The sequence below is a fragment of the Stomoxys calcitrans genome, chromosome 3 (genome assembly GCF_963082655.1).
Source record: "Stomoxys calcitrans chromosome 3, idStoCalc2.1, whole genome shotgun sequence".
Taxonomy (NCBI): Eukaryota; Metazoa; Arthropoda; class Insecta; order Diptera; family Muscidae; genus Stomoxys; species Stomoxys calcitrans.
Window position 1 is genome coordinate 25231557 of NC_081554.1, and position 19185 is coordinate 25250741.

The window sequence follows — 19185 nt, forward strand, 5'->3', positions numbered from 1 at the left end:
TTTCATTTTCTTGGATTTTCTTTGTAGGAAAGTTTTGGATTGCATTTTTATTATTTCTTGTTTTTAAATATTTTTTAACAATTTTTCTTTTGCCTTTGTTTTTAAGGTGTTTTTATTTGATTTTTCACAAATAAAAATAATACATTAAAAAAAACTTAGATATTCTATTTTTATTACAATTGTTTTTGTTTTTTGTTTTTCTCTTCAAGGGTTAAACCACAATATTATTAATAATAATTTTGTTTTGTTTTGTTTTCTTTTTTTAGGTTCATAGGTTCGTATGTATTACTTTGCTTACGTGTGTGGGTTTGTTATATTTTTTTCCTTCTTTCATTTCTTGGCTTGTTTTTAAGACAAAGTTTAAACTTTTGGAATACCTTTAGTTTAGTTACGACGAAGAAATTGGCTTTACTTATGACTTGTATGTATGCTTTCGTTTTTTTTTGTGTTTGTTAAATATAAGTTGTTATCAGACAAGAATTCTCACAATGAAGATATTTATGATGATTTTGTTTTAATTTTTTTCTTTCTTTTATATGGAAATGTATTACTTGACGGGTTAGCGTGTAATTGTTTTCACTTGATTTATTACTCTCGAATTTCTACCGTTTTGTTTAATAATACAAAATTAATACATTATTATAAAAAAACAACTAGACATTGTCCTTAAATCATTCTTTGCGTATAAATGTTCTCCCCCTGTAAAAAAAAATTATGAAAATATTATCAAGATTATATGATAGGTTTCCAAACTTACGTTATGGTCTTTTTCTCCAAAGTTTTAGCTTCAGGCCTTGCACGATTCAGAACTTTCAAGAAATCAGAAGTTTTTGCGCGCATTCTTGAGTGGATGTAAGCCTTTGAACACTGTGGTCAATAATACAATAGAATACAACAACAATAAGTAAAAGCGAGTTTAATAGTTTGAGAATTGTCTCACCTTAATGTGGTAATGTAAATAATCTCGGAACATGTGTATTAAATTTATGGTATTATCTCTAGTTTCCTTATTAGTATGACGTGGAAAGAGCACTGCAAGAAAAGAAGGAATTTGAATTTGAAAAAAATATTAAGCATAACAGGTTATGTATATTTTAATCAAAGTATAAATTATTGTTTAAGAGTATGTCTTCACTGTGGGACAAATTTATTGACCTCCATGATTTTCCGAATTTCTTAAAATTATTTTTATAGGAGTGTTTATGAGACAAACGAATGAAATAAGGTTATTAATCTCTTTTTAACTCCTCTTTAACCTCCTCCTTTCAGAGTTCTCAGACACCAAAATTTCATCCTCACTTCTACTTCTTCAGAATATTAGTAGAAGCCCTTACGTTCGACTAAGCCAGATCTTATGTACTCCCCATCATGGAGAGCTCTTGTAAAGTATTATAAAAGATTATAATTAGATATCGTATCAATGGTAGTCAGCTGTTTTTTTAATGTTTTGATAAGACTATCAAAATATCTAACAGACGTATTAAATAACTTGACTAGAGATTCACAATACAACATAAAAGACGGGATAGAATTCAAATCAAAAATCAATGACAAGGAAATCAGAGACAATTTAATATATTTCGACGTTGTGTCTCTATTTCCAAGCATATCGGCTAATTTAGCCATAAAAACTAAAACTGAAAAGTGGAATGGCATCCAGGAGCACACAAAGACACCAAAGGATTTATTTATAGAATTGTTAACATTATACATAAAGGATGAAAAATTTTATGGGAAAAAGAATGGCATGCCAATAGGTTCGCCTATCTCTCCGATAATCGCCGATATTATAATGGAAACCTTACTAGATGCTTCAATTGAGAAAATGACAACAAAGCCAAGATTTCTGACCAAATACGTAGACGATATATTTTTGTGTATTGGAAAGAACGGAAGTGGAAAATACTCTACAAGTTCTTAATTCTTTCCACCCACAAGTCCAGTTCACAATGGAATGTGAATCAAACAACAAATTGCCATATCTTGACACCGTCGTCCATCGACATTAAAATAAGTTAAAATTAAATTGGTATCAAAAAGATACAGCATCTGGGAGACTTATAAATTATTATTCAAATCATCCGAGAAAAATAAAAATAAATACGGGTACTAATTTCATCGACAGAGTAATAAAAATCAGTGACAAAATATATCATCAAGAAAACGAAAGGAAATTTCAACAAATACTACGATTAAATTACTTCCCAAGCAAAGCCTTTAAGGACCTCATAAAATTCGTCAAGAATAGAACAGCGAACAACAAAATTGAACCAACATCAAAAATCTTCAAGAAACAACGTATATTTGAGGGTTTTCGGGAAGGCTTACCAATTCCAATATATAAAACAGAGAATAATACCAGCTTGCATTAAAAAGCCATAGCACACAAAATAGTATATTCAGCAGGACTAAATCAAGGATGGAAAAGGAGGACAAATCAAATGTAGTTTATAAGATTAAATGTAACGGGGATGAAACAAATTTATGTCAAATGACATATGTAGGAACAACCAAAACTAAATTAAAAACAAGATTATCATCTCACAAATCTGACCAAAAAATGAAAGACAAACCTTTAGAACAAAAAACTACACTTGCAGCACATTGCACTTTAACAGGGCATACACCAAATTTTAAAGACGTAGACGTACTAGCACAAGAATCCAATCAGAAAACCCAATTTACATTAGAAATGTAACATACACCCCTAGAAACAAATGTATGAACTTTAAGAAAGACACAGACAATTGTGCACAAATTTACAGGAATTAGGTACAAAATACAGACAAAAATGAGAAAGCTTTAGTCGAACTTGTGCGCTGTAAAGGAAAAGTCGATTGTTTTGTTTCAAAATTTAATTACTTTCAAATTTATAAATGTTTTTTAATTTTTTGTAGAATTACTTGTTTGTTAAATTTATGGTTATGAAGACCTCCGGCGGTGTTCGAAATATTGGTAAAAATTACAAATAAAACCCCAACACTTGTTTTTGTAAATTGTTCGATGACCTCGAGCCAAACCAAGGAGACGAAGTTTTGATAAGATGTTGGGAAGTCATAACATAATTCATAATGCAAAATGTTGGTCAAATTCAGGGTTCAAAAATTCATACAAAATATTTTGTCCATAATATTACAAATGATTAGTATATAGTCTTACTAACCGAAATAGTAGAAATTATAGTTTTTTTTTTTTCTAGGAGTATTTGAGAGATAAGTCAATGCAGAATTTAGAAATATCCCACTTTTAACTCCTTTATAAAGCAAATCTCTCTTCCCACTCTCTTTTTTATTCACAATATTGCATATGATTAAATTTATTCTTATTTAATCGTAACTGCTATTGCACATATTATTCTTGGAGTATTTGAGAGATAAGTCAAAGGAAAACTTGGAAATATCCCACTTTTAACTCCTAAAAATCCAAATCTATTTTATACAAATGACTGTTGTACAAACAAATTTAAAATATACCACATTCTACTCTTAATTGTCTTCAATTTTGCAAAAGATTAAACTAGTTTCTATTTAATCAAACCTGGTATTGTAGGTGTTGTTATTGGAGTATTTGAGAGATAAATCAATATAAAATTTGAAAATACCCCACTTTTAACTGTTTGATTTCTAAGGTTTTTCTTATTTTCGAATTTAGGAATCTAAATTTCTAACTATAAAATTTAACTTTCGAAAGCAATCTTAAACTGCGAAGTTGTATTAACTTTTGTATACAAACCAACAAATTGATTAAAATGTCCTTTATTTTAGCCGACAAATGTTTTTGTAAATTTATTCTAGGAGTATTTGAGAGATAAGACAAAAGAAAGCTAAAAAATATCCAACTTTTAACTGGCTTTTTGTTGAATAAATCATTGTAGTGTTGTTCACAATATGATAGAAATTTAAATATGTTAATATTTTAATCGTATATCCTTACTGCAAAGCTTTTATTTTCCATGATTTTCCGAATTTCTAAAAATTATTTTTATAGAAGTGTTTATGCGATAAACGAATAGAATAAGATTATAATTCTCTTTTTAACTCCTCCTATATTTTTCTCAGAGTTCTCAGACAGTAAAGTTCATACCCTCGTTTCATCCCCACTTCTACTTCTTCAGAATATCAGTAGAAACCCCTTACGTTTTCTATTTAAAGGCAGGAAAATAGAGTATTATTAGATATTGTTTCAAGATAATCATTTTTCCTAATGTTTTGATAAGATTTTTGGAAATCATAACAGAATTCATAATGCAAAATATTGGGCAAATCCGGGGTTCAAAAATTCATACAAAATATTTTGTCCAAAACATTACAAATGATTAGCATATAGTCTTACTAACCGAAATAGTAGAAATTATAGTGTTTTTTTCTAGGAGTATTTGAGAGATAAGCCAATGTGAAATTTGGAAATATCCCACTTTTAGCTCCTTAATAATGCAAATTTCTATTCCCTCTCTCTTTTTTGTTCACAATATTGCAAATGAATAAATTTCTTCGTATTTAATCGTAATTGCTATTGCACATATTATTCTTGGAGTATTTGAGAGATAAGCCAAAGGAAAACTTGGAAATATCCCACTTTTAACTCCTCAAAAAGCAAATTTCTTCAGTTTTTTGTAGACAATGTTCCAAATGATTAAATTAAGTTTTATTTTATACAAATGTCTGTTGAACATATTATTCTTGGAATATTTGAAAATTAAGTTAAAAGAAAAATTTTAAATATACTCAATTGTCCTCAATTTTGCAAAAGATTAAATAAATTTCTATTTAATCAAAACTGCTATTGTAGGTGTTGCTGTTGGAGTATTTGAGAGATAAATCAATGGAAATTATGAAAATATCCCACTTTTAATTCCTTGATTTCTTAGGTTCAAAGGTCCGCTACTACTTCTTACTTACGAATATTATTAATCTAAATTTGTAACTACAAAACTTAACTTTTGCGAAGTTGCATTAACTTTTATATACAAACTGTTGTTCGCAATATGATAGAAATTAAAATTTGTTAATATTTTAATCGTATATCCTTACTGCAGTTCTTATTCTTGGAGTTATTTGAGAGATAAGTAAATGGAATACTTTGAAATATCCCACTTTTAACTCCTTCTAAACAAGGTTAGAAAATGTTAAAAATTAATTTGGTTGTACATTATTGTACCCTATTTAGATATTTTTGAGAAGAAAATTGTTTCAATGTGATCAATCATTGCAAGATTACTATTATACAATCCCATGGCATGTTGTACGTACCGGATTAACCCGATGGAGTTCTTCATCGGCAAGGACTGCCGCCTCAGTGTATAACACACTGATACAAGAACAACAACAACTGCAAGATTATTGCAAATTTGCACAACTTTTAATTTCTTCTATTCAGAAAAAATTATTCTTAAAATTGTATTAAAAAATTCTATGACAAATTGTGTCCGCAAATTTCCAAATTTATTAATTTTTTTTTATTTTTACAGAGAGTTGTATGTGGCGATCTTACTCTGAGAATAATTCTATTGTTGTTTAAATTTTTTTTATATTTGTATTGCAGATATTATTCTGGGAGTATTTGTGAGATAAGTCAATTGAAAAACAAGTAAGAGCGTGCTAAGTTCGGCCGGGCCCAATCTTATATACCCTCCACCATGGATCGCATTTGTCGAGTTCTATGCAAAGAATATTAAATAAGAACTGTTATGCTATTGCAGCTATAACAAGTTATAGTTCGATTCGGACCATAAATGAATTGAATGCTGAACATTGTAGAAGTCATTGTGAAATATTTTACTCCATTCGGATAAGAATTGCGCCTTGAAGCAAAATCGAAAACCGGTTTATAAGGGAGCTGTGTCAAAGCTATAGATCGATTCAGACCATATTTCACATGTATGTTGAAGGTCATGGGAGAAGGCGTTGTACAAAATTTCAGCCAACTTGGAAAACGCCGCCCTCTAGAGATTCAAGATTCCATATTGGTTTATATGGCAGCTATATCAGGTTATGTGCCGATTTGCGCTATACTGAGCACAGTTGTTGGAAGTCATAACAAAATACCTCATGCAATATTTCAGTCAAATCAGATGAGAATTGCGCCCTCTGGCGGCTCTAGAAGTCAAGATTCAAGATCGGTTTATATAGCAGTTATACCAGGTTATTAACCGATTTGAACCATACTTAGCAAAGTGGTTGGAAGTGACACCAAAACACCACGTGCAAAATTACAACAAAATCGGATAATAATTGCGCCCTCTAAAAGCTGAAGAAGTCAAGACCCATGATCGATTTATATGGCAGCTGTATCAGGATATTAACCGATTTAAATCATTGTTAGTACAGTTGTTGGAAGTGATAACAAAACACCACGTGCAAAATTTCTCGTCAAATCGGACGAGAATTGGGCCCTTTAAAGGCCCAAAAAGTCAAGACTCAAGAACGGTTTTTATGGCAGCTATATCAAAACATGGACCGATTTGGCCAATTTACAATTCCAACCGACCTACACTAATAAAAAGTATTTGTGAAAAATTCAAGCGCCTAGCTTTACTCCTTCAAAAGTTAGCGTGCTTTCGACAGACAGACGGACGGACATGGCTAGATCGACTTACAGTGTCATGACGAATGATAATATATTTTTTATGGGGCTTTAGACGCATATTTCGAGGTGTTACAAACAGAATGACGAAATTAATATATCCCCATCCATATGGTGGAGGATATAATAAATTTCTAACACCAACACTCTTGCAATACTTACCAAATGTAACGTAACCAATATTATCGCCAACTTTAGCCTCCGTATTGGCCAATTCTAATGGTGGTTCACGATGCGAAAAGAGCACTTGTGGTGCAGTATGCGATGCCCGGCGACCTTCACGTAATTCCTGCATAAAAACTTTACCTATAACAACATCATCTTCATCGCGGAATATGGTACTAAAAACAACAGTAACACGATCCGGTTTGGCCTCAACATAACTGAAAAATGGAAGAGACAAAAAGGAGCAACATTAAAAAGGAAAAAACAATTTATTAAAAATAATAAACAATCAATTACTAATAATAAAAAATTTATAACAATAAAATGGATATTTCTCTTCTATTTGGTTCTTGAAAAAAAATATTTTACATTGTTTTTCCCCTAACAGCTAAAAAATCAACCTTTTCTTAATACATTTTACTTACAGAGTCTCGTCATTTCTATAATTGATAACAGCACGTTTTTGTCCCTCTTCTCCTTGTTCCTGAAAATCAAAGTATTTCTCAAAGACGGACGCAAAGCAATTACGTTTCAGCAAGCCAATCTTTTTGGCAATGTCTTCCCAATCTGAGGGTATATCTTCTAAATTAATAAGTACGGATACATTGTAGCCTAGTGTAAAATAGTGGGGTGAAAACATAAATATATCAGAAAAATGCATAACATTATCAAATCCATATAACACCAGCATTCATTCATTCATTCGCCTACTTACCATCTTCCGTTTCAGTTAACAAACTGCCATATTCACGCTTGAGCAATTCGTCGGCACCATGTTCTTGCAATTGTTGATAAAATTTTAAAGAAATGCTAGTCTAGAAATGGCAAGACGACAATGCAAAAGGGGGAAAAAACAAAACCAGGGAAACAACATTACATACGAGGTAATTATAAAAATGTATGACGCGAGATTTTGTGGTCACACTTAGAAATTGTAAGGGGAATTGAACAGCAGTAGGCAATACTCACTCGCACTTTAGTCTTATCGCCATTTATGTTGGATATGTGAAATAACACACCATCAAAGTCTGCTATTTTTATGTCTATTGATTCGGGTTTTAGACTGTAAAAAAAATAAAAATTTACAAAAGTTAGATTAGTCATATATAGTTATAACAGAAACTCATATATATTTACTCTCAAATCATATCGATAAAGAATTGTTATATTAAACATTCTTATCATTATGGATAAGATAATGCCTATGCCAATGGCGTATCAAAGAGGTAAAGTGGGAAATTGTTCAGTGAGACATCTTTGAAGGCAACAAAATGGTTAGAATTTCAAATTATATTATAAAATTAAAAATGATATACTGGTAGAAACCGTAACAAAGCGGAAAGAGGCTTTGTTTCACGATGAAGATGGTGCAAATGCCGCTAATTGACTATGTATAGCTTACCACTGAGTTTCCTTTTTTATTACATATGCGGTCAACAAGGTTTCTTACTCCACACCTTAGGCTGCTGCCTGCAAGGCAATTAAAAACCTTGTTGTACCCAACACAAAAGGATAATTTTGTTTGTCATTCTGTTTGCAACACATCAATATATATCCATTTTTGAACCTATAAATTATGTAGGTTCTTGATCTTCGTAAACATCTAAGACGATCTAGCCATGTCTGTCCGTTCGTCTGTTCAAATAACGCTATTTTAAAAATAGAGATATTGAACTGAAAATTTTCTCAGATTATTTTTTTGTCCATAGACAGGTTAAGTTCGAAGATGGACTATATCTTGCTTTAGATCCCATAGGACCGGTCTCCCGATTTAAGTTCTTGGGTCCGTAAAAGACGCATTTATTAACTGATTTTCGCTGAAATATGGGACAATTAGTTACGTTAGGCCTCTCGACATTCTGTATGTTCTAGATCAGGCTAATTTTGGATATAGCTGCCATATATATCGATCTCCCGATTTAAGTTTTTGGGCCAAAAAAGGGTGCATTTATCAATTGATTTGATGAAATTTGTCCAGAAGGCATGATAAGTTAGAAGATATCTTTATATATAGCCCTTTTTATGTATATCGATCTTCCAAATTAAGTTCTTGGATGAATAGAAGGCTCATTAATAAACCGATTTAGCCGAAATTTGAAACAGTGGGCTGTGCTAGGTTCTTCAAGATCCCTGGTAACTATTGCCTAAATCAGTCTAGTTTTGAATATATAAAACTGCCATATATACCGATCTCCTGATTTAGGATCTTCGGCCCATAAAATGGTGCATTTTTTACCCGATTTCACTCTGAATTGGCTCCATTAACTGTGTTAGGCCCCTCGACGTTCGTACCGAGTACGGTCTAGATTGGGTTACATTTATATAGCTGCCATATATACCGGTCTACCGTTTTAAGCTCTAGGGCCCATTGTTGTTGACCTATTGACTTCTCTGGCAAGTTTGGTCCAAATTGGACATTATTTCGATATAGCAAGTAAGGTTTCATAAATGGTGTATTTTCCACCGGCCTTAACGTAATAAAATGTACTCAGGATTTTGTCCTACATCACGGTGGGATATACGGAGTACATATGAAAGCGTTAAATGTTACAAAATCTGTGGTCGGAATCGCAAGACCGGCTACAAAAATTGGGAACAGCATTATTTTTCCATATGACCACATTTCTCTATATGATCAAACTTATTCCGACTTGCAAATTGCAAATTTTGCCTATGAACATTCCACTAAGGAACAAGGGCAAACTTCTCACATATCAATGAGTGTAGTCCGATTCAAGTTTAAGTTCAATGATAAGGGGCCTCCTTTATATAGCCGAGTCCGAACGGTGTGCCGCTGTGCGACACCCCTTTGGAGAGAAGTTTTACAAGGCATAGTACCTCATAAAAGTTGCCAGCATTAGGAGGGGAAAACCACCGGTCACGCTAGGATTCAAACCCAGTCGTTCAGCGTCATAAGCGGACACGCTAACCTCTGCGCTACGGGGGCCTCCATATTTCGACTTAGTTAAACAATATTTTGCAACTAAGAATTACGTTACTGGATAGAGCATTCCGTAACTGGTCGACAGTGTAAATTTGGAATGGCCATCATTTTGGATGTGTCCATAGCGGCGACATTTCTTTCCAAAGGCATACTTAAATGGCTGTTTGGAATTAGATGCTGTCATTACTGGATAGATTATTCTGAAACCCGTGTCCAGTCCAATTTTGAAACGGTCATCTTCCTTCGTGTGTCCTTGGTGGCCACATGTCAATCCAAAAGCAAACATTTTTCGAAAAATTTCCATATTAGACTTAGCTAAACAATATTTTGGCATCAAAAGCTACATTACTGGATAGAGCATCCCAAGACCTACAGTCCAAATTACAAATAACCATCTTTTTCCATGGTGATCATATTTCTCTCCAGGAACGAATTTTTCCTATGAATACCAATATTCGATTTAGTAAACGATATTTTGAGGAGAAAAACATTGTAGAGCATTCCAAGACCTTTCCGCCGACCAAATTTGAGTTTGGTTTACATCTCGACTAGTTATATTCGAATTTATCTTCACATACTTCGATAGGTCAAAACCAAGTCTTATGGCACGGTTTGACCTCGTTAAGACATCAGCTAATATGTGCGGTGATAATTAAATCCATCCTGATGTTCGTAACTGGATATTTTCGAGCAAAGTGTCCCAGCGTCTTAGCTGCTGGCGATAGAGAAAAAATCGATCTTTACGACTCTCCCTTACACTTACACTGAGGACATTGGTGAGACCCCGGCACGAGATAGCTGTGAGCACTACACAGGCTGAAACATTGAGGTCCGATCTGTGTGATGTTCATTGCTGTCACGAGAAGATTAGCGGTGAGCTACCGGGCGCGTCCACAGGTTTCGGACAATCAGTGGTATCGAGCGGAGAGTCTCAGTGAGAAGCTGGGCGACACCGGCTCTTGCACAAATACTGAGCGCCTATGATGCTCGATATGACAAGGCGAGTTATTGGCTCCTTTAAATAACGAATGGCCACTATGTTTGCGCGGCGATCGGTCGTATAGACCGGAACAAGCTTGCTCACCTACAGAAGCTTGAAGAGGATCGCCACCTCCACATGAAAATATGACTACAACAACAACAACATTGGTTCGGTTCTATTCAGTGTGGACATTTCGTAATAGCCCAATGTCTTGATTATCTTTGTACCTTCGTTCGCAATTAACTATGGTAGTTGATCATCAACCCCATGATTGCATTTGCGATGATGCAAATCTGTGCCGAATCGAAAAACCTTGGAAATAGTTCTAGAACTTTTGAACGCATAAAGATATGTATGGTCATTGTCATTATGGTCATTGATTGGGTCATTCTTTTTAAAGATAGAGCTCTACAAAAAGATATTTTCAAAAGTCTGTAATATTCTTAACTGGTTATGGAGGTCACCGTAGCGCAAAGGTTAGCATGTCCGCTATCAGAAAAAATTAAAAAAATCCAAATGCTGGCAACATTTGTGAAGTACTATGCCATGTAGAATTATTTCCAAAACTTTTCCATTTGGCAACACTGTGTGCTGGATTCTGGGTTCAAATCCTGGCCTGAACACCAAAAAACTTCTCAGCGGTGGTTCTAACGCTGGGTTCATTTGTGAGGTATCCTGATATGTTAATACTTCTCTATCAGGTGGTGACGCTATGCGGCACGCCGTTCGGACACGGCATAAAAAAGAAGGCCTTTTATCATTTAGCTTAAACTTTAATCGTACTGTACTCATTGATATGAGAGAAGTATCCCCTATTCCCTAGTGGAATGTTCATGGGATATTTAGTAGTTAGTTAGTATGCTGGATTCTAGGGATTTGCAATATTTCACTCCAGCCCACCCGTGAGTCGTGACTGTCTCGTGAGTCTTCCTACAACACTCGAGAAGCATAATAAATTGACAGAAGAACAGTCTGGTGCATCTCTTCGTATCAATTACTGTTAGGTTTCCAAAAGTAACTGAGATATCAAGACCAGCCTCCAAATCGTTGTCATAGCATGCAAATTAGTGAACACTATCACCATCATATCTGCCCAAAAGCCTTTACGATTTTCTAATCCCAAAGAATTCAATTAACACCCTTAGAAAATTTCATTTGAATAACACTTCGTTCCCTATCTGAAATTTATAATATATCGGGGGTGTTTTGATACACCTTAATTCAGAGCAATCTGCCAAATGAGCATTTTATATATTTCTCACGTTTAAAAAATACTAGCTCAACGTTTTTTTGTAATATTAAATAATGAATTCAAGTGATGACTCAAACTTAATAATACATATATTATAACATTCACATACATTCACACCAAGTAAAAAGAATTATTGTAAAAAAAATTATTTTCAATCAGAACATAATAAACTTGAAAAAAGTACTACATTCTAAAGAGCAAAAAAAATCGAAGAAAGAATTGTAAGCTGTGCTTGCATCATTTGGGCAAACTCAAGTCATATTACACAATTTCACACACGATTTTCATTTAAAAATGCAGCGTTTATCATTAAGCATGAGCTTAACGTGGACAGAAAGCCATTGTGACATTTGAGAAGTCTCCGCTAATATATTGTTTTTCTTTGTTCGTGGGAAAATTCACAATAATGATATAAAACTGTTCTGATTAACCTGCGCTATAACTATAAGATTTTCATCCCGATTTGTACTTATGCGTTCAAGATCAGTTCTTTTTGCTGGCAATTACGACAGGTGTAAACTAGCAAGCCAATGGTTTTCCACCTTATTTATTAGTTGACAAACGTGGCTGACTTTGTTTATTAATTGAATTCCCACTTCGTTTTAAATCAGAAATAATATTAAAATTTTTATCGAAAGGTTGAACGGACTGCAGTTTCTGGGATTCCATCCCTTCATCAGCGGCAATGTTATGAGCTTAAACAAAAATAGTCTAAATGAGAAAAACACTATTGCTCATAACTTTGAAGAAAGCTGTCAGTAACAATTGTTAAAACATTTTTGATTTTCATACAGCTGCACTATTTGTGGAGAGACTGCATACGGTTTGTTGTTGTCGCATATGCGAAGCCAACATCGAACGCAACATGAACGCATAGACTACAAAAAGAACTATGAGAAAAAACAGATCAACAAAAATAAAAAACATAAATGAATAAATAAAACAATGGATTTGTCTAGGCCAAAGATTTTCAAAAATGGTGTGGATTCCCGTGCCGGAATCCTTACTTAGCTGTGCGCACCACAAATGCTGGAACTTTGAGGTCCGATCTGTGTGGTGTTCTTTGCAGTCACGAAAAGCTTAGCTGCAAGCTACCGGCTGCGACCACAGGTTGCGGATTGTGGAATGTTCCAAACGGAGTAGCTGCAACGGCAGTCGCGGACCATCAGCGGTGCCACCATCAGCCGGTGCCACACCGGCTCTTGCACAAATACTGAGTGCCTATGACGCTCCATGTGACAAGGCGAGTTATTGGCGCCTTTAAATAACCAATGGGCAATCTGTTTCTGCAGGGAGTGATTCTTTGGACCGGAACGAGCTTATTCACCTACAGGAGCTTGAGGATCGCCAACTCCACATGAAAATGTGGTTACAATAAGAACAACAACAACTAAGTAAGGATTACAATGGGACTGACCCATCAATAATAGCTAAATAGTTCATGTTGTTATTGAGCATAAACTTGAATGGTACAGCACTCATTGATATGTGAGAAGTTTGCCCCAGTTCCTTAATGGTAGGTTCATGGGCAAATTTGTATTTTAAACTTTGGACCGTTTATAACAAAAAAAATGACGAAAAATGTTTATTTTTTAATAAAACTCCCAGCTTGCATGTGGGCAGGCCATAAAATGAAGACAGCAAACTATGCTATATCATAAATGTTGCAAAGTTTACTGACTTTATTGTTGTTGTTGTAGCAGTGTGTTATACACTGAGGCGGCTGCCCTTGCCGGTGAAAAACTCTATCGGGTCAATCCGGTACGTACAACCGGCTGCCATGGGATTGCAAAGTTGTTTATTATTTTGTTATTGTTGTTGTTGTAGCATTGTGTTGCACACTAAGCTGGCAGCTCTTGCCCATGAAGGATTTCATCGGATCAATCCGGGTCAATCCAATACAACCGACTGCCATGGGATTGTTATTATTATTTTTTGTCAACTAGTGTTATTAGTCACTATGATGCAGTTTATAACGTCACTAAACGAGATAATGATGCTAACTGCATCACACTTAAGCAATAATGTATTTTTCTCACAAGCATACTTATATGTATTGGTATATGTATGTAGGTCTTTCATATGTGAGCATCATCAATGTTTATAGTTCTCGTATTCTTGCACTCAGCTTAAGCTTTGATCTAGAAAAGTTTATTATTTTTTAAGGTAAGCATCTCAAGTCGTGTGAAATAGATTGATTAATATACAGCAATTGGAATTCGCGGCATATTAGATTATATCTAATAAACCCTATCAAATGTCTAGTGCTATTATACAATCAAAAAGATATTCTAAAGAACGCTTCATAATAGTTGTATATATGTAGACAAATTGAAATAAGCTATGAACATCCATTTAAGGAACAGCGAGGAAACTTTTTTCATAATAGCCAAGTGACATCGGTTATATCAACCTTCAACGTTGTTTTGAAAATTAGTACAGTAGACCACAGTTTACAATGTACGAATTAAGTTACTATGATTCAAGTGCTCTAATCATAAAGCCCGCTTATATTCGTTGAACAATTCCATGGCAGCCGGTTGTACGTACCGGGTTGAGTCCTTTATTGGGAAGGGCTGCCGCCTCAGTGTACAACTGTACTGATTGCTAGATACAATTATTGATTGCTAGATACAATTCCTTGATTCCAGGTCCATTAGTATTGGAATAGCAAATGCCATGAAAATCCCATTAAAAATGTCACCCGCTGCCCCAAATCGTCCAAGGCGCTGGGCCCCAGACGGAATATCTAGTTTCTGAAACTGTCCCTTAAGAGGATGTCTACAGACAACAAGCAACCATCATGTAAACCTGTTAAAGATGATTGTGAACTTTACTCTGAACAGTATCTCTTGAGCTATCGTCAAGAGGATCAACCGAATTTCACTCACTAAGCTTGACCCCTCCGAAACATGTCAGAAGGAATATCTAGATGTTAAGGGGAACCTCACCTATCCACTTACAATCTCCTCATACAGGAGAGGACTACAGAATACATGATAGCCGAATATAGTCTATGGTGGATGCCCTCAACCCATTGCATTGTCAAAAAAGATTTAACTAGGGAAGCCAGAGTTACCCTCCGAACCAAAAAAAAACTTGGAAATAAAAATTTGGGCAGAGCCCGGCCGGTATTCGAATCAGGACACTCAGAGCAATAACTGTAGCGTACCGTAGTCTGGCGTTCGTAGCCATTAACACAAATTCCAAAAGATGCACAAAATACATGTGTATATTAATCCCATGGCAGTTGTACGTACCGGATTGACCCGATGAAGTCCTTCATCGGCAAGGGCAGCCGCCTCAGTGTACAACACACTGCTACAACAACAACAACAAGCTTAGCTGCGAGCTACCAGGAGCGTCCACAAATCGCGGATAGTGGAATGCTCCATACGGAGTAGCTGCTGCAACAGCAGTCGCGGACAATCAGCGTTATCGAGCGAATAGTCTCATTGAGAGGCCGGGCAAACCGGCTCTTGCACAAATACTGAGTGCCTATGTTGCTCGATATGACAAGACGGGTTGACTACCCTGTACCCGCGGCGATCGGTGCTTCGCACCGGAACGCGCTTGCTCACCTACAGGAGCTTGACGAGGATCGCCAACTTTACAAGAAAATGTGGCATCCGACGCCAAGAGACATCGCTGTGGCCAAACTGGAAATCGCTAATCCTGGGGGTATCTATACTCATTTCCTCACATGTTTTTCTCTTCTACCTTCTAACACAATTCACCGTTCAGGAGTGAACTATACAGCGTCAGTGTGGTCTCGCCTTCTACGAGATACGCAGTGAAATAAGATCCAGAATTGCCTCATGTTCTCAGTTCTCATGTAGAGCAACTTTATTAGGAAACAAATATCCTTCCAGTGCGAAGACACAATTATGTATACGTCATCGAAACAATATCAACTGTTATCGCAGCGGCCATCCAAATCACCATTTGTCGATAGGCATCCGACGCCAGAGACATCGCTGTGGCCGACACTAGACATCGCTTATCCTGGGGTGTATCTATACTTATTACCTCACCCTCTTTTTTTCTTCTACCTTCAAGGGCGAGCACCATGGACCTAAGGCCGCCGAATAAAGGGGTTAGCAAACGAGGTTGCCAGTCGCTTGCTGTCCAACAGCCCAATTTAACTACTAGATCACTCTGGACGCACGCAGTCGCTGTGTTCCTAATTTGAATATTTAACGGAACCCCGCGAGCTATTAAAAGATGAAGGCACAGCAAAACGTTAAAATTTGGAACTCTGAACACCGATTTGTGTGGTGTGTATCGTCACCTCGAGAAGCTCAGCTGGGAGCTACCGGGTGCGTCGTCAGGTTCAGGATAGTCGACTGCTCCGTATACGGAGTAGGTGCAATGGCAATCGTGGACAATCTGCGGCATAGAGTAGAGAGTCTCAGTGAGAAACCGGTCGGTACCGGCTCTTGCTTAAATACTGTGTGCCTTTGATGCTCAATATGACAAGGCGAGTTATTGGCCCATTAAAATTACCAATGGCCATTATATTCCTGCCGCGATCGGTCCGAGCAAATAAGGTCTCACATGACGTATGTATATATCTAATTTGTTTTAATATTTCATGAAACAATAGCAATTTTTATTAATGCCAGAACCCGCATTTTTACTAATACATATTAATAAGCGAAATCTCCATACAAAACAAATATTTACTAAATATTGTGTAAGTAGCTAACAACTAGCATACATTTACATTTGGCATCAAAAATGCCACATTGCACGATGACACATGTTTTCGTTTGTGTTCAAAGTTACATTACCTTTTAATTACAAAGCTATGACAATAGGCAAACAACAACAAAATACAGCGCTACTAAGAGACCCCACCTGGTTTGACCTGCTATCACAATTACACACCTAGCCCAAGACCTGCCACACTGTCCTTTTAATGAATGATTTCTTATTCTCAGGAAAAACAATGCTCAGAGCCCATATGTAAAAAATTATTCACCCATTAGTCCTTTACCTAAAAGATATTCACTACTACCCAAACCCCTATCATACGAAAACAAATAATGTGAGTTACAAATAAATGGGAGAATATAAAGATAACACTTCTTAAATTAACTCAAACTTATTTCTTATCAATCTTGATTACTCACCCGGCCAAAGCGTTACGGAATTTAACCAACAAAGTCTCCTCCACAATACGATTATTGATTTCCAATAAGATCATTGTTATTTCTATTTGTTTTACTTTATTTTATAGAGAGGAAAAATGTTGCAATCTCTCTAAATCAAAAAAATCAAAACACAGAAGTCAAATGTAGCGGCGATGCTGCTGTGGGTGTCCTACAACTACCGTGCGATGATTCTAATTTTGGGATGGAATCGCTGCTTTTGTTGTTGTATTAATAATGATGAAAAGAAAACAGCCACACTATTAACTGCTTTGCTTCACTGTTCAAAGTATGCTGTTCCAGAATTAAATCATGTGGTTGCTTGCATTCAGTTCTTTGAAATTTGATTACTTTTATTTGGGGTCGTCTTCTTCATTAGGCTTTTTGTTACCTTGCAATCCAAATAAAGCAACACCCCGCCCTCTTTTATTCAGTCACTTTTTGGTTGTCTTCAAAAAAAAAAACAAAATTATGACGGAGAGGAGAAATTAATGAATCAACAGCAATGGCAGCAGCAACAACATAAAGGCAGCGAATTGCAAACACCAACACCAAATGTATTTGATTATTTTTTCGTTTTTTTTATTATTTAAGTATGTTTGCTTGTGCCGAGGTCTATATGTGGATGATTTTGAGGCTTTTTTTTTACTCTGCTGCGCTGATGTCGGCTTTTTTGGCTTAAATTGAAATTCCAGCACTTTTTTGCGTACACCAATGGTCTGTCTGACACTGCTCCATGCACACACACATACACTTTTGTATAACTACTCCTCTGCTTTTTTTCTTACGTCTTCTTCTAATAGTAGCAAATGGACATTTTCTAATAAAATCGTGCTTATATTTTGATCTTCGTTTGGTTTACTACTTGTATAATTTATTTAATTTGACTAGTGCATTAGTGTATTTCGATAAAATTCCGTGCAAAAACTATTTTTTCCTGCTTTATCGAGTCGAAATAACTTGCGTGCGGCTACGAATAAAATTGACTCACGTCACAGCGTTGCTGAAAAGAGTACGTCATTTAGCTATCTGTCACATGGTGCCCTAATCAGAAACGCTCATCAAGGTAGGATAAATACGGTGTATACTTGGACAAGGTAAAACTAGCTGCCCAGTCGATAAAAAGCCTATTCACGTACTTTTCCAGTAAAAAGTTAAAAAGAATAAAGAGCGAACAAAACATAATAGTTGAGTTTTGTTTTGTGTTTGGATTATTTCTCAATGCTCCCTAGTTTTTTATTATATCATATGAAACAAAAAATGTCGAAAAAGTCACGGACAATTTTTTATTATTAAATTTATATGGTTGTTTCCACATACAACAAAATAACAATGATCTAATAATTACAATATGTGATGTATTTTATATCTCGACGCAAGGCGGATTTAAAAAGGTGGTCTAATGCGAAAAGCTGTAAACAGCCGGCCTGGTTTGACGGCAGTAAGATGTCACATTTTTGTTTACATTCTCTTTGTTGTTATCTTCTTTCTCCTATATTCTCTGCTTATGTACGCACACATACACAAAATATTTTGTGTGTGTTGGGAAAACGTCGATCAGCTTGATGACAAGATGGCGGATTGTTCCATATGATTTGTGGTTGTTGTACAAATGAGACCATTTTTTATTGTTTCGCCACGATCTCGATGCCAATTGGTATGCGTCGTTCGGCGTTGCGTTACGTAAGATTGTTAATTTGAACTTTTGCCGCTACAAACCCGAAGCACGAAAGGCTGTTTCGGACACAGTCTAAAATTAAATTAATTTTATAAAGTAAAACATTCGCTCAAAAAACCCCCAAATATGAAATACTCCCTATCATCGTTGGACAGCGAATTATTTATGTGGTCGCCGTTTGTATGTATGTGGAAGTTAGTGATAATTCAAATTCTCGAAAAGTAAACCAGGAAGTTCCCTAAGGTAAGTTGATATGTTGTTGGATGTAGCGATCCTCGCCAAGCTCCATAGATGAGCAAGTTTATTCCGGTGCATAGAACCGATCGCCGCGGAACTAAACATATGTCCATTGGTTACTTAAAGGCGTCAATAACTCGCTTGTCATATCGAATATCACAGGCATTCAGTATTTAAGTAAGATCTGGTGCC

The 19185-nt window shown here is 35.6% G+C and overlaps 1 protein-coding gene across 4 annotated transcripts; it reads right to left on the bottom strand.

Annotated features, from left to right (window-relative positions):
• Positions 1–18071, bottom strand: LOC106084902 (actin-related protein 2/3 complex subunit 2). 4 transcript variants are annotated; one of them, XM_013248868.2, is made up of 9 exons: positions 17867–18071; positions 17061–17527; positions 7717–7810; positions 7463–7562; positions 7173–7359; positions 6745–6965; positions 941–1032; positions 758–867; positions 1–699 (listed from the first exon to the last, which is right to left on the bottom strand). In XM_013248868.2, the coding sequence occupies exons 2-9, from the start codon at positions 17132–17134 to the stop codon at positions 672–674; spliced, it is 906 nt and encodes a 301-aa protein (XP_013104322.1). In that variant the 5' UTR covers positions 17135–17527; positions 17867–18071; the 3' UTR covers positions 1–671. The 4 variants fall into 4 exon arrangements, with proteins under 4 accessions (XP_013104322.1, XP_013104321.1, XP_013104320.1 ...); XM_013248867.2 differs by having other exon boundaries at positions 17831–18071; XM_013248866.2 differs by having other exon boundaries at positions 17728–18071.
• Between the last annotated feature and the right edge of the window lie 1114 nt (positions 18072–19185).